This window comes from Pagrus pagrus (genome assembly GCF_965226575.1).
Source record: "Pagrus pagrus genome assembly, chromosome: 22".
Classification (NCBI taxonomy): domain Eukaryota; kingdom Metazoa; phylum Chordata; class Actinopteri; order Spariformes; family Sparidae; genus Pagrus; species Pagrus pagrus.
In genome coordinates this window covers 19,066,643-19,083,530 of record NC_140204.1, presented here as the reverse complement: position 1 = coordinate 19,083,530, position 16,888 = coordinate 19,066,643, and the positions used below count along the sequence as shown (strand labels likewise).

Below are 16,888 nucleotides of genomic sequence, written 5' to 3'. Positions count from 1 at the left end.
ATGACAAACACAGAGACATCTAACTCTGATAACTAAGAATGAACCAATGTGCATTTTTAATCAAGACATTTGATGGTTTATGTATAATTGAATGCTGTCATGTACAGCCAGCTCATGCATCAATAATAGTACATTAGACTATATGTTTTTCCCCATTATCACATTACCACCTTTTTTTCCTTTATTGGTTACATGTCAAACAGGTTTTTAATCAGTGACACAGATTTAATCTCAACAGGCAAAAGCCTTTACAAGACAGGAGTCAAGCCACCGTCAGAAAATGATTGCTTTCATGTCTTATTGTGTTTATTTACCTTACGACTGGAGGCTTACCACTCCCTATATAAACGTTATATCTAGCAGACAGGTTTGTAAACCAGTTTCAACAGAGACAACATTATTTAATAAGCCAGTTAAACATTTAGTAATAGGTTTGTGTACGGCTCTATTTGAACTACAAGCAGGAGTTTACATACAAACCTTAACAGCAGTCTGTGTGTAATGTGTGTTATATGTTTGAGTATAAACAGGTAAGGTCCTCACCAAAGACACCTTCACTGCCATCCTGTGGAGTGTAGGATACACTGCTCACTGTAGAGCATGATCCTGGCCATATGGCTTTACCATAACTATATTCACCATCTACCATCTTGCACAAAACTGGAACACATTTAGAGCTATTTGCAATTAAAAAAGAGTGATGGTGTCGGGGCTGTGCTCACATTTTAAGTCGCCTGAATTCATGAAGACAGGTTGAGGAAATTCTGTAATGATTCAAAACAAAACTTGATATTAATTCAGCGGTACTTAAATTATTAAGTTTACGTGCCTTATAACAATTTAGTTCCTATACAATTATTCAATTATTCCAGCATTTGTACAAAGATGAAATCACCAGCAATACTGTTAATGTGAAAGTGTGACTTCACTACTCGCCTTTATAATGGTTTGCAATGTTTTCATTATTGTAAAAGCAAACAATATTATCTCAATATGTATTAAAGACACACAACAAGTTTCCATCCTATGTTTTATTCAAACACTGAAAAAGAAGGGTCTAAGAAGAGTTTTAACTCTTGAACAATGTATGCTGGGAAGTCTGCTGATATGGTGATCATGTTTCTTTCGAAACAGATTTTAATGAATTGATTAAAATTTGTACAGTTCACTCATCCAACTGATCATTTCAATTCAAAACATGTCAAGTTAGAAGAACTTGTAGCTTATATATTCTGAAGTGGTACTACAAAAAAATGGAATTTTTAGGTTTAATCAACTTGAAATAAATGAGTAAATGAGAAAAGATAAGTTGATTCCATAGGACTTTTTACAGTCTTCCTATATAAAAAGATTAACATCATTCAAAGGGCCTGAAAGCGGAAGAGAGTGGATAGACTGTTGCAGGGGGTCAGTGCCTGTTAGCAGCCAGGCACTGAATTCAGCTATACACAAGAAATGTAATACATATTTCATCTTTTATTTAAAGCCTATGTATAACAATATAAAATGTCTGTGAAGCAACACAGGTATCAAAATATGTCTGCATAACAATTAAATATGTGCAACAGAACAGATCGAGTACCTTATACCAACAAGGGTGAGCATTTTTGAGACTTCCCTGTTTCTGTCTTGTCCTTCTTAACTTCCCATAAATTATACAAGAGCAAAGGGGAAATGAACACTGGCGCACACAGTCTCGAAATCTCTTAAAATAAAAGCAGTGAAAGACATGCAATATTTAAATACAAAAAAAAAGGAAATCTGTTTTGTACTTTCGCTCGTCACGTTACTTCTTCATGCCAATAGTTTCGTATGTGTCCTGGGCGTGAGGAGTCAGACCCTGAGAGGAAAACAGAGGAGCAAAGAGAAAAAAAATCAGACTACACTACTGTCATTTATCATTTAAGCAATATTCTGACATCATTCACAGCATCAATACTCACAGTATAGATGCTCTCTTCCGCACTCTGTCAGAGGTAGAAAAGAACAACATTAGAAATGGTACAACTGAATGAAAACACACATTGTGACTTATTTCTAACAAATGTGTCTTCCTTGGTAAATGGCTGCAACAGGGTTCATATATGAAAGAGGAAGGAAAGGAGAAGCTGTATGAGAAGTGCTGCAAGCCAGCAAGCCACCAGGTCTGTACAGTTGAGAGTGTGAGATTATGTGTTCCACAGTGGGTTGGGCTGTGCGTAGTTTGCGGCCGCTAATAGGAAATAATAGACTAAAAATGGCAAAGCAGTAAATCAGCAGGTTGAGGGCTCTTGTAATGAAAGGAAAAACTCTATGTCTGCATGCTTAGCAAGTTAGTTTCAAATCTTGGAGCATGCATACCACGATCATGACTGACAAACAAGAAAGATGTTGTCAAAGCTGCTATGTTCATTCAATCAAGTCATTTAAAATGAGCAATTAAAGGGGCTTGTGAGCAATTTGGTGGCAGGCAGTGCCAAGGAAAGCAACAGGGGCTTTTCATTGGTCTGTCATGTGACGGCTGGTTGGTGTGATGGCATTGTGGTGGTTTCAGGAAATCGAAACTTTTCAGAGCAGAGCCGTCAAAATAGTTTAACCCGCCACAGACAGCTGCCACTACTGGGCAGCTGATAAAAAAAACATTGGGTCTGTGCTTTTACTATCGTGTTTGTCCATTGAGGTCTGAGCTGACTAGTGAGAATATTCTAGCCACAAGATGAGCTCTATCTTGATTGGTTTGTTCACTGAAACTCCGGTTTGTGCTGTGGTCAAGCGTTTGCAATTGTTTGTGTCTCTGCTAACCCCTTCACATGCATTTTAGACTACATGTCACGTAATTATTTCGGTCATAGGCGTGCTGTGTATGTTTAATCTTACCTGCTTGGCCTTTACCTTCCCAGCCTCAACCTGAGCCTCCTTAGCATTGTAGATCTGTAAAAGACACAAGTTTTACTGTAGTTTTAATTTCACCTTGTATTTTAGTTAACTTTCCAGCTCAGGTTACTGGCCATAAGAATATGCTGGTACATTAGTGAAGATTGAACTTCATGCTCTTGGAGCATTAATTGTCACATGTAAAAAGCAAACAAGCTGATTGTCATTTAAGTTGTATTTTTGGGGCAAATGTTAAATATTCCATTATGGTGAAAGCCGTCCACTACACACACTTTTTTCAAATGTGCAGTACATGGAGCAGAGGAATATCACCAAGTCAAATCTAAAGTACATCAGTAGATTATATAAATGGAGTCTAGTAAAATTTTAGATGTCTAACTCTTTTCTCTGTTCCTGAATGTGCGGCATGCTTTGTTTTGCAGATGACACCATAGTTTTCACCAGGAGATCAATAATGTACCAGGTGACATTCAATGATACTACATCGTATCTTTCATCAGACAATGCAAAATAAAAGGTTCAGTTCCAATTAAAAAGAGTATTTTCTGCATATAGTGCAATATACTGTATACATAATGTGTGATACATCTTTGATATACATTTATTTATTTATGTTCAGTTCTTGACCATGTATGTTTCTGGTGAGGCAAATATGTAGCATGCAAACCTTAATTCTACAGTAGAGAGCTGTCAGTATGATGCCGTACAGGAACAGGATACCATCCAGCACATAACAGATCTCTGGCTCTGCAAGAGCAGCTGAGGAAACACGAGAGAACACTTTGTTTGGAGCAAAAACATAATAACAGCACATCAACTTGTAAGACTCATGAATTGTTTGTCTCCCTTAAGTTGCTTCATTATTTCATAAATTTAACCTGCAATTTATCTGGTGCTTCTCATTGCTGTTAGGGCAAAGCAGAAAGGGACAACCGTTTGTTGACTCCCATTTCACAAGTCTAATGTGACGATCATTGCTGTGTGATGATGGGGTGATGATGGGGCTGTTTCAGTGTAATTTGAGAAACTAACAGTGTCAACACTTTAGATTGAGAAATGATCAGCAACAACTGCCATTACATCAGGAAGCAAAAGTGCAGAGCAAACTATGTATTATCTTAAATAGTGATTAGTCAGTTCATGGAGAAATATTTGTGGGGTGTTACACTTCACGCCATTTCAAACATTACTTTGATATAAAGATACATGGGAAAATTAAAAAGGAATCAGTAAAATTACATAGAATTACTACGGTCGGGGACACACGACGAACACTTTCATATCACGTATCTCACTTCCGGACTCTCACTGAGACATTACTCATTGACTGATCTTACACGTGCACATAGAGGAGCCTGACTTGCGGGGGATAAAGAGACAGCTGGAGGTGAAGCTCGGGCTTTAAATAAGTACATGCAGGGCTCTCATACGTGGTGCATGAGAGAATAAGATATCATTTAATTAAAATAACTATTTGGGGCATATAATTGTCGTAGTATGATCACATGGAGATTGACAAGCTTTTACAGATGATTGCTTTTCTATTCCTGTTGTTTAATTTTTTTTATCAACTTAATTGTTCATGCAACCATATTCTTTCAACAGTTTTAGAAGTTTAGTTTTGTTGAAGAACCAGAAAAGGCAGTCATGATATGACTGTCTCTCCAAGTCTACCGTATCCAGTCTAGATTAATCAGATATTTATAACATGATACAGAACACTAAAGCTAAAAAATTGTAACCTCTCTCCAGTGAAGCTAAACTGACTTCACCTGTGAGTCCCCTCCACCAGGCCTAACCACTGGATCTACTGGATCGCAGCAAGAGGAATTGGTGGTACGCAACATGCTCGTCATACACCATACACGTTGTAATATTCAAAGCCTTAATTAAGATAAATCAACAACAAAAATATTTCAGGTTTACACATCGGAGGAATTACAATTCAGCATTTTTGGAATATATTGGCTGTAGGTCAGCCGCTATAGTGAATGGTTGTTTGAGAATGTACAGTATAATGTAAAAATATTTTATTTTTGCTGCTGTAAAGATAACTACTTTGGACTGTAGATTTATACATGTCTTCGATTTCCTTTTCCACCCTTCCTTTTAATTGACTCATTATAATTTGCGAAGCAATTGATGCATAAAATGATCATAATTAATGTAATGTGAATGTAAATCTGAATAAAATGTTTCAGTCTTCAGACCATCAGGTTAAAAGTGGACCACTAATCAAAGCTATAAAATTATCATCCAGTTATTCAGTTTTTTCCCCTGTGGGCTTCTACATGTTACTTTTTTGACACTAATGTGTCTTCCATCTAACAATTTCTTTTTCTTCTGCTTTGTTAACGACTTCTTTAAAGTTACTTCTCTTTAATTTGGAAATACACAGCCACTGTGCCACGCAGAAAATAATTTAGGGCAATCCAACACAGAGAGAAGTATGACGCTCTGATAGGGTGGAAAGAGAAGCACTTTCTCACGCTACCCGACAGTAATGCTGGCCAATAAGAGTTCTTAAGTGTCGGACTTCCTTAACTGACCTTCAATTTTAATTACATTTTAAAAAAAGAAATCAAAATTAAATTGAAATTTAATAAAAAGAAGAACACGTCTTTTAAAAGCACAACTTGACTTAACTCCGCATTACAATTATAGAGAGTAATTTCTCTCCAAATGATTTTCTCCAATAAAATGTATCAATAAAGATACATGTACATTTGCTTGACACATTTTTAAATATTAGCAAATTAGATTTGTATAGAATATAAATGTGATTTGGTCAGCTGAGCCATTCAACTTGACCCAGAGATTTTTGAGCACCACCAATTAATTGGGAAGAAAAAGCAGTTCATACAGGAACTATAAATGAACTAATGTATAAAACTCTAAAGTTTTTCTTCTTACAATGGAAACAATAACTTCTCTATGATGAAATCCACAGACAGCAGATGTAACACAACAAATTCAAGGAAATTTCTGAAATCTGTGACCACATGATTGCTTCCCTTATAAAGAATCACTTCCAAATAATGTCTCCTTTACAGAGTAACAGACATTTACAATGACTACAATTTGGAAAAACCCTTGCCTATGTGCTTTATGTTACACTTGATATAGAAATGATATTGTTGAACATGTTTGTCTTGTGGGTTATGGATGGATAATTATCCTGTAGAGTCAAGTGAAGCCATGTTAAATACAGTTTAGAAATCCTCTTCTCAGCTGTACATGTTTCTACTGCCTGAGCGCCAGAGACGTGGTCTGTTATCTGCATTAACATCTCCTCTGGTTTCCGCAACTCACATGTAGCTTGGTTTTTAAAGGAAACTGCAAAGACTCCTACCCCACCTAAAATAACTGATAGCGTGATCTTTAAGTGTGACTAATAGGCCAGAATTTGTCCCAACCCATTAATCAGTTTGAGCTGCACTCATATGTATAACTAATGGAGGCTCACAAGTGGATGTCCATGCACTTTGGTGATTAAAATACCGATTTTAGACAGTCGGCTGTGTCTGTGTGCAGTTCTATGTATTGCATTAAAAGGTATATTATATTAAATTTAGACCTGTAAAATATAATATGCCTCTTAGACGAGGGCCAGCAGACAAGATGTGGAGGGCGTCACCAACACCATCTTTTCTAGGTGTTTACGCTTTTAAAATTGTACGCACTATTTGGCTGTAACTTTGCCTTGCGCTGTAGACAACAGATTCTAAAAGTAGGCCGTATTGGATGTGGTTTGCATTTAAAACAGAAAATTCTAAGGTGTAACATCTCTTACACACAGAGCGATCCAGTCTGAGTTTTATTATTGGAGCTCTTCATGGCTGCAACATTTACATTATAATACGATTGTTTCTTAGTAGATTCAGAATTTTGTTTAGAAAACTTCAGAAAAAAGTGGAAAATGCCAATGACATTTCCCTGGACCGCAACGAGATGTCGTTGAAATGTCAGGGGTCATTATTCCAAAACCTAAATTATTTAGTAAGTATATTATTATATACATTTGAGATGCAGAAACCTTTAAATATTAGCATTTTTGCTTTAAAAAATGACTTAAATGATTGGTCATTAAAATGCCCTTGTTACTAGTTTAAATTTTTGATAACTGAATTTGAAGGCTGAATTTATGACTATAGTTAACATTAAAATGAACTGAAAGTTGTAAATTTGTTTACTTTATCCTGTATATATACTAATGAATACAGTAAAAACAAACCTGACACTAATCGAATAAACTGAACTTATTTGTCTGAAGCAGGGTGTGAGAGAACTGGTTTAACAAGAGCGGTAGTTAAAGAAGTGGCAATGCACGGCAGCCACAGCGTCTTTTGCCACAAACAAGAGCTGACGGGGTCAGCTTCTCTTTTCACAGGAACTCCTATGTGGTGACTACATTTCGGCTGCCTACACTGACAGCAATGAGGCCAAGAGTCAGAAAACGACAACACGCTGAATAAACCTGTAACCCTCTGCCAAGATCAAGAAGTAGTATTTTCAACAATTAATTTGGTCTGGGTGAGTTCTACAGAGAAAAAGTGTTTAATCTAATCGAAAAAACTTCACTCTGATGAACTTTTTTAACTTAACAGCGCAGTTTTCGTTCAGTCCTACCGTATCTCATTTAGATTATTTCTTTTTCTTATCCTAAATTAAAAAGCACTAGAACAGAACCTAGAGAAAATAAACAACTTTAAGTTTGGCCAATTTAATGTTACAACTCACCAGCACTCCCAAAATTCACCCACAGATTCGCCATCAGTAACAGGCTCCTGCCACACACGACCATGGTAAAACAGGCTCAACACTTAACTGGGCTCCTTAAGCGACCAGCAAACAGCAAACACGGCGAATTGTGGGTGTTTTTTTTCCCTCTGTGCTCTGATAAAACACTCGATGCTGCTTACTTCACAGCCAAGAGGGGAAGTTGTGGTCTGAGCTCTAAGTCCATTTTTCTCAGATCTCATCAGACCACTCCCCTTCTAACACCAAACCAGAGGAAGGACATACAATCGAAGCTCTGGTCTCTGCTGCCAGCATTCAAACTTGATTTTGGCTCATGTTTTCAGACAAGTCAAGGAAATGATGTATTTGAAAAGGAAAAGAGTTTCTGGTCTTATAAATCACTCTACACCAATGTGACAGTGAAAAACAACATGCTACTGCTCTGTTCAGTCATAAAATATTTAATAGGTTTATTTGGACATTGTACATCATTGATTATAAGCAGAGTCATCTGTCAAAGCCTCACTACAGCGAATGGTGAACAGGAAGAGAACCTGACTAACAGATGTGGGGAGGAAACAATGAATTCTCCTCTTCGGGAACGTTCGCATAAGTAGCATCACGTTAGCGGTCAACCTCGCCAAACACTATGTCCTGTGTACCTGAAGAAGAAGAAAAAGAAGAAGAGGTTCAGTAAACTTCATACAAAAGCTTACATTTGCATCTTTACAAGATTCACTGAGGAGATACTTTTCTTTTTTCTGAAGCTTGATTCTTAAAAATAATCGCTTTCTTACCAATAATGGCCACAACATCAGCCAGCATGTGTCCTTTGGCCATTTTATCCAGACCAGCCTAGAAAGAAGAAAACATTTATCAACACAACACATAAATGAAGACCAGCAACTACTATTCAGGGCAGATGAGCTCTTATAAAAGTGAATATTCATAATTCATGAGATTATAGCCTGAAGTTAATGTACTAACTACTCTAATAGTTTGTTTATGCAACTTTAAAAGACATTTTTAGCCTAGAAGACCGAATTCAACTGACTACGTTAAACAACACTTCATGTACCCATGAGCTAAGAGATGAGCAGGAAGTAGAGAGAGAGGGGGGAGGGTTCTGTACGCTTTTAAAAATGGTTCTATAGTACTTTATAAAACGTCCTTAATAAAGTAAAAGCAGCCTTGAGGACAAGCCGTTAACTGTGCTGAATAATTGATACCCGCTGTGTTTAATATTTCACAGTGTCTTGTGAAGTTTTAAGTGCGCACCAAGTGAGCGAATCCAGGAGCTTTGATCTTGCAGCGATAGGGTCTGCTGGAGCCATCTGATACCAAATAAACACCAAACTCTCCCTGCAAGCGACACACAGACACACAAATACACCCAAGTAAGCATATTACATCACAAGTCCCTAGAGGACTACAAAAGCTTACCAGTTAATTAGGAATAAAAAAAAACCTACTGTATACTAAAGAACTACAGAGTCGTACAAAGTGACACTTTTGTTTGTTAGGTTAACATGTTAAACTGTGAGGGCATCTACAGATTATTTACTTTATGGGTCTAGTCAGAATTATACAGAATTTTCCCAAATATTATGAACATTATGAGTGGTCTCACCTTGGGTGCCTCCACAGCTGTGTATGTGGCCCCTGGGGGGACCTGGTAGCCCTCTGTGTACAGTTTAAAGTGGTGGATCAGAGACTCCATGGACGTCTAGGATGAGAAGCACAAAAACATGATATGTCTCGGGCACCGTTTTGATAACGATGCACACAAGAGTTAGAGGGAGTTGAATGTGCGTAGGTTGACTGTAATGTGAAACTGTGACAGAAAGGTGACCTAGAGGTGATCTCAAGCCCCGAGGGGGCCAAATTAAAGTGCATTTTACAGCGGAACTGGCCTCATTATATAAAGAATGTAGTGCGAAGACAAATTAGTGACACCACTAAAATTTAATTAAAACACAGAAGTGATAAAGTGCAGGGGAAAACCCAGACAGGAAATATGAAATTTTTAAAGATTTAATATCCTGCAGGCTTTCGAACGCCGTCTGACAGACTGAGAGGAAAAGACGAAGGCTCTCCACTCGGCTCACCTTCATCTCAGACCTTTTGGGTGGGGCAACCTTGGCATCATCCACCTTAATCTCTCCTTCTGGCATCTTGTTGAGCGCCTGGTGCATGATCCTCAGGGACTGCCTCATCTCCTCCACTCTGCACAGATATCTGGACCACACGTACAGATAATAGCAGTAAGTTACAGATACTGATAACACTGTATCAGAAAACCACAGGGTTACCACATCTTCTTAAACATCATTTTCAAGGACTTTTTCAAAGGACTTTCGAGGCCCAATTCCTTCAAATTCAAGGACCCAATATGGCACAGCATGAGACTCGGATCAAGGTTAATTATTGTTAGAACACTGAGATTTTTATAATGAGAACAAGCAGGCTTGTGAAAAGCTCAGAGAATTAAAAAGAGAGAGAGGCTTGAATGTGTGGACATTTTTCAGTTGTGCTGTGGTGGGGGAGACTCAAAGGAACATAACCCATTAACTCACGCCAAGTGACTTGTATTCTTGCAGAGATTAAACACATCAGCACTTCCATTGACCCCTATCTATTCATGTCTAGTTTCAAGGCCTTTATAGTTTCCTCAATCCACAAACTTTCAAAATGCCCGTCCAAACCCTGAAATCAGCCATGAGCCAAGACATTCTGTAAAGATCGTTGGTGACAGATATATCACGCAAACAGAATACAAACTGTGTGCCCGTCCTTTGAAACAGAGACAGTCATGTTTCCACTCTGACCAAAGATCTTTTGATTATTGGACTGAATTCAGCACCGACAGCTCAATCTGATTTATTTCTCAGACTGTATGATGAAGACAAAGTGTACTGTGCTGGACAGAAGACGCTGCCAATTCTGCTTCAATAAAAAGCTCAAACCAGCAGCATGAACTCACACTACCAGCTGAGTCTCCATATGAACTATGATTTATTTACATATGGTTGTACTGTAATGCCATAAAAGCCTTTCTAGACATAGTGCCACATTCAATGTTCAGTGTTTAAATGATTTGGGATACTCGCTGCCGAATTGTATGTTAGTTCGATGCAGCTTTTATAAAACCACTGCAAATCAAATATTGTATTTTTCACAAGAGTGTTCAATGTCTAAATAATGTGTTTAATATGTAATAAATCAGCAGTGGTAAGATGATGACTTGAAGTGCCACATTCATTTATAATTGTATTTTGCTTCAATCAGCCAAGCACCACAACGATCCATTTTCTAATTTAATGATAAACTCTTGTTGTTGTATTCGATTTGAGAAAACAAATTACCTCAGTATGATGCACATTAAGGGTGCCCAACCTCACACTTGCAATCAACAATCACGATATCTTTGTCAGTCGCTGAAAACTAGGTAGGGTTGCAACCAATGATTATTTGTAGATATATAATTAGTTAGATATAGATGAGTTGTTTGGTCTCTAAAATGTCAGAAAACGGTGAAAAGGGTAGATCAGTGTTTCCTCAAGCCCAAGCCCACCTTACACGTCTATGTCCACAACCCAAAGATATCACAGCTCACTCAAGTCTTTCAGTCTTTCTCACACGCCTGTGCACGGTTTGCACGTATTGGTCTTTCCTTCCAATAGTTACACATGTCAAAGGAGGAAATTATGTCATTTCACAAGTCGCAGCTTGCATGTTCTAAATTTGGAGAAATGGGCCCATGACTTGAGGTAGAAAAAGGAGATGCACAGAAACAAAATGGAACTAAAGGCATCTTTAAATAATAACTACACCCATTTGCTAGTCTTGTACCTGTCATAGCAGTCTCCCCTGATTCCAATAGGGACGTCAAACTCCACTTCGTCGTACTTGTCGTATGGCTGAGACTTTCTCAGGTCCCACTTGATGCCCGACCCTCGCAGCATCACTCCACTGGAAGAGAGAAGTGATAGATATAACAGTTTGTAAACATTTCTGCCACATGTTTAATATTACTAGCTGAAGACTCTCCATGATTGTGGTGGCGCTAAATTATTTATGAATGTCATAAAAATAGGGGTCCTTTCATTTTCAATAGCGGGTTACCTGAAGCCGTAGTTGAGGGCTTCCTCAGAAGTGACCACCCCGATGTCAACAGTACGATTCTTCCAGATGCGATTGTTGGTCAACATCTGCATAGAGGGGAAACACCAGAATTGAACATTCAGATAGATTTCAACACATCCTTATTCTGTTTTATCTTGAGAGCTTTAAACTTTAAAACAACTATAGTTCTTAGTCATTCACCTCTTCTACTTCATCGATTCTAATGGAGAAATTCTTGCACCATTCATAGATGTCGTCCATCAGGCCAAGGGGCATATCCTGCAACACATATAAGATCATTAACACTCTATCTATCGTGCTCATTTTTATCATAAACGGACTGATGAGTGATCTACATGTCAAGGCTTGATACATCTTTCTTGCTGCTCTTCAGAGACAAGAAGAGCATTGTTTATTGAAGTCTCTCACCTGATGAACACCACCAGGTCTGACGTATGCAGCGTGCATTCTGGCCCCGGACACTCGTTCATAAAACTCAAACATCTGAGAGGAAACAAGGATCCCACCGTTAGCAGACTTCAGCAGTCAACATTTAAATGATAAATGACTCGAGGGTTAGTGCTCTGTGTCTTGTTTTCGGGACTGAATAAATATTCCAAGTGTCTCTGTCCTTTTCTCACTTTACAGGGTGTTTGAGTGCCTTTAATCTGATGGCAAACTGATTCTGGAAGTTGTTTTCATCACTGGGAGTCAAAGTAGTTGTGTCAGCAAAAAGCTAGCTCAGAGAAAACCTACAACAACTTTTCCACTGAATATTTTAGTATAAATGTTTCACACAGTCTTCTAATGCACGTCAGTTCCTGTTCAGTACCCTGAAGATTAGTGACACAACTTTAACCGGCGCCAGTTTATTAGCTACGGCTAATGTAGCCTAATACAACAGCCATGAAATAAATGCGACCTTCTCAAAGGCTGGAATGTTCTGGACAGGATTCAACACCTCTGTAAACTGTTTGAACTGTATTATACTGAGAGGTTTCTATTATTTACTCTGGGCTAGTCTCCTTCATTAAGGACTTGACATGATATCATGCAGTGGCATTCCTGACCTTCTCTCTCTCCTCAAACATCCAGAAGAAGGGGGTCATGGCGCCAATGTCAAGTGCGTGCGTGGTGATGGCCATGATGTGGTTAAGGATGCGAGTCAGCTCCCCGTACAGAACTGCAAACACAACATACGACCATTTAAAGCTGTGATGAAAAAATCAACATGTAACAAATATTCCATTGGTTCCAGCTGCTCAAATGTGATGATTCACATTTTTACTTTGTGGTAAACTGGGATATTTAAATAGACATCTTTAACTACTTTTTGATATTCTACAGACCATTATTAGGTGCAGCCAATAGTAACTGACACCTGCAACACAGCTGATATTCTGAGTAGTTGGCACACTGTCTCACCCTAAAAAACTATTTAAATTCAGTATCATAGAACAGCCCTATGTAATTCCATATGTACAGTACATCAAAATGACATGTTACAGGGAGCCCTGCCATCACTGGCGAATCATTAACATCTCTAAACAAATATATATATTAAAAAAATCAGAAGGCCTTTTAAGGATTTGAAGACACCCTGAACATTTCTGATGTGTACCTCTGATCCACTCAGCACGGAGTGGAGCTTTGATGTTGAGCAGCTTCTCCACAGCCAAAGAGTAGGCCTGTTCGTTGCACATCATGGAAACATAGTCCAGACGGTCAAAGTAGGGCAGAGCCTGTTGTATAAAAAGAAGAGGAACTGAAGCTTACTGGGCAAGGGATTTCCATGAATGATGCAATGCCAGATAAAGGTCCCTTTACATTATTTTCTGACAACAGTTTAATTTAGTCATTTTCAATTGAGGGGGTGAGGCATTCACTTCAACCACCTAGTTTTTACACATTAAATCCAGCTCATTTACTGTTCATTCTCCACAGTATGTTCTTGTGTCAAACACAATAAACAGTATTCTGTAAGATGTTGTGTTGTAATTTACTGCTCTGTCCTTTGACTACACCACAACAGCTCCGTTTCTTAACCTGGTCAAAACAGAGAAGAGCGCCACTGATTCTACACTTCCTGATTTTACAACCTCTATGCAGTAGAGAGCCATTCATTCATCAGACAACAGTCTCCAATATAAAAGCTGCATGTTTTCAATACCAGTATTTGTGTGACCCACCTCAGTACATAAACATCACAGAAACAAAAAAAAATCTATACATCTCCAAAAACATTTTCACATAGCATCACTGAGACAGGGCACACTCTGAATGTGGCAACATCACAGACATGACCCTGCTGCAAGACCTCTCTCTCAGAGTTTAACGGTACAGTTGACAGTGCTTCCCCAAACCTTGGCTGATATGGCTGCAGATGTTAGCTTCAGTTGAAAACGGCTAACGTGGTAAGTGATTGTTGTGTGTCAGAAGTTACACACAGTGCGTGTTTCGTCCAGTTCGGGTTTCCCAGCAAGTTCCAAAAGTCCGACACATGCCCAGATAGCCACATTCAAAATCCTGGGGTGCGTTTTTTTTAAAATTAGTCGCTGCTGACATCTGCCTCCCTTTAATAAAGCGTTAGCCCAATGTCTGCCAACAATTCAAAGCATGAGAGCAAAGTGACAACGCAACTTTACAACTTCATCAACAATCAACTTAAGCTGCAAACTCTTGATTATGCTCTCTCTCGGTCTATGGAAAATCTTCCACTTCCGCACTGCGATGCATCTTACAATCGAGAAATTTCCACACCTCTACATGTCACTACTTAATAAATATGAATTAAAGAATAAAGAAACATTATTTACAGATATTATAATAATAATAATAATAATAATAATAATAATAATAATACCTGCAGGTAGGTCTTGTATTCAATGAGTTTCTCTGTGCCGCGGTGAAGCAGGCCAATATGAGGGTCACATTTCTTGACGGACTCTCCGCTGAGCTCCAGAACTAGACGCAGCACGCCGTGAGCGGCAGGATGCTGGGGACCAAAGTTGATGGTCAGGTTGGACACATCCTTCTCTGCAGGAGGATCTTTGTCTGCAGGAGGACAATACAGGAGAGGGTCAGGTAAATTAAACCGTTTAGAGTAAAAGCTGAGTAAGGCTTCAGGATGTGATTTTCCAAAAAATAAAATCGCAAGCGTAGCTGCTGTTGACATTTCTAATTATTAATTGTGAAGTGAAGTGAAGAATTATCCACTGCCGAGTGAACAAATGTGACTCATTCTGGCACCACAGACCAGATCCAAACAAATAGGTCTGACTTGGAACAATGTTTATGTTTAATGCATCTCTTATTATGACCAGTAACTATAAACCCATAGAATGACCTGCCCAATGTATGAGCAAACACCCAGATATTAAGTCCAGTGTGCTGTGTAAATTAGTTGTCAATGTTTGGTCACATATTGTGGCAGACCCTCAAGCACTTTATTTTTTGTAGCCCTGACAAAGTCGGATTTGTCGTATTCATAAATATATTAGAATTTTGCCAACTTTACACTGACTTGGCATTTAAAAATTTCCTTTCCTTTACAATAAATAAAGGCTTTTTTAAAAAGGACCGGCAGTAGAGAGAAAGAATCCTTCATAAAAGTAAGGCTGTGTGTGTGAGAATGGTACCATTCCAGGGGGGTGGAACCCATTTCTCATTCATGGCAGTGGGATACATCACTGCCCCGGCAAACTGCTCTGTCCACTCCACATCTGGCTGCCATTGTTTCTGCCTGCGAAAAAGACAACAAAAATATTCCTCACATGAGGTAAAGCTGTGTGAGCAGGCCTTCAGATTCTAGCCAACGCAGACCATTGAGTAGCTGCAACAATACGATTAGGTCGGTGCCACCTCTCAGGCTCCTTGCATGTTGCCTGAGAGGCTTTAATCTCATTTTGTTTAGGCTGACATTTGGAGAGGATGATGATCTGGCCTACATAAAGCTTGCCAACCTGACAAGTGATAATCAGATGTGGCTGATGAAGTAAACATGCAGAGGATTGATTTAGGTCCTACTGGGATAAGAAATGCTGTTATTTATTAATGCTAATTACTGCAACATCGCAAAGCATGGCAATATTAAGAAAGATCAACTCGAGTAACTGTGGATCTCCTGCGGTAAAACACGTCAATAACAAACCCACATTTTTAAGTCTCCTTGACTTGACATGAAGGGACAAAGACAATTTCAAAGAACTATAAGTTGTTATTATTGACTGTAAGTAGTTAATAATAGATATGCCTTCTTAACTTATGTGGCATTTATATGTAACATACCAAATTTAGCTAGAATAGCTCCAAAGAGACACTGATTACGCCTGGCTGTGCGTTAATTTCCAGCTGTTTAACCAGACAATGCTCAGTTTTGTTTATAACTGTTCACTCAGAGCACAAAAGATGAATAAACCCAGTATGGTAAACACTGACACACGCTGGCTAAAATTACAGCTTAGGTAACGTTAACGACTGGACAGCAGGGTAGCTAATCTATCCTGCAATGAACGAAGGATTTAATGACATTGCTACATCATTAATAGTTGTATGCGTTTTGTCAAGACGTCTATCATTCAGAAACAAAGCACAGATTGTTTCAGAAGACTCGAATTATACTGAAGAGACTGTCGGCTTTTTTGGCATTTAGCTAGCGTTAGCTTTTCTGTGTGCATGTTTATGTGGAGCTCAACCTAATACGGCTAGTGATGTAATGGTCACACGAAGCGTCGCGTTTTGTCTTTTTGTTAGCTTACCTGTTTTGCAGGACAGTACAGCCAGGGCTCAGCAAATTATTGCTTAAAATTAATTTTGTTGAAGGACGTCCTAGTTTGGTAAGCGACCTCAACATCGTGGCCGCCATCTTGGCTGTTGGACAACCTCTAGCCAATGACGTAGAGGCGAATATTCTTCTGTTTTTTACAGTCATATTACGTGAACAACGTGTGCGTCTGCCCCCTATCGGTATGATGGATCACCACACTCACTGGCTTGTGTGCAGTGTTTTGTTTTTAAATGACTTTTTAGTACATTAGAAAATATATATGTAAACGTATAAGATAAATATAGGAATTATTCGTAATATGGATCACAATCTTCAAAGCAGGTGAACAACATGGTGAAGTAAACTATTGAAAACAGAAAAAAA

At 38.6% G+C, this 16,888-nt stretch overlaps 2 protein-coding genes across 2 annotated transcripts; both read right to left on the bottom strand.

The window, feature by feature from the left end:
- Positions 1-1,461: 1,461 nt before the first annotated feature.
- On the bottom strand, positions 1,462-7,908 carry fcer1g (Fc epsilon receptor IgFc epsilon receptor Ig). The gene is made up of 5 exons (XM_084344371.1): positions 7,615-7,908; positions 3,542-3,633; positions 2,857-2,910; positions 1,944-1,967; positions 1,462-1,840 (listed from the first exon to the last, which is right to left on the bottom strand). The coding sequence occupies exons 1-5, from the start codon at positions 7,676-7,678 to the stop codon at positions 1,787-1,789; spliced, it is 288 nt and encodes a 95-aa protein (XP_084200497.1). The 5' UTR covers positions 7,679-7,908; the 3' UTR covers positions 1,462-1,786.
- A 151-nt stretch (positions 7,909-8,059) lies between these two features.
- Positions 8,060-16,625, bottom strand: ndufs2 (NADH:ubiquinone oxidoreductase core subunit S2). Its single transcript, XM_084344370.1, has 14 exons — positions 16,497-16,625; positions 15,378-15,481; positions 14,603-14,793; positions 13,361-13,481; positions 12,810-12,922; positions 12,169-12,243; positions 11,941-12,018; positions 11,740-11,825; positions 11,467-11,586; positions 9,723-9,852; positions 9,245-9,340; positions 8,893-8,976; positions 8,412-8,469; positions 8,060-8,276 (listed from the first exon to the last, which is right to left on the bottom strand). The coding sequence occupies exons 1-14, from the start codon at positions 16,601-16,603 to the stop codon at positions 8,239-8,241; spliced, it is 1,401 nt and encodes a 466-aa protein (XP_084200496.1). The 5' UTR covers positions 16,604-16,625; the 3' UTR covers positions 8,060-8,238.
- Between the last annotated feature and the right edge of the window lie 263 nt (positions 16,626-16,888).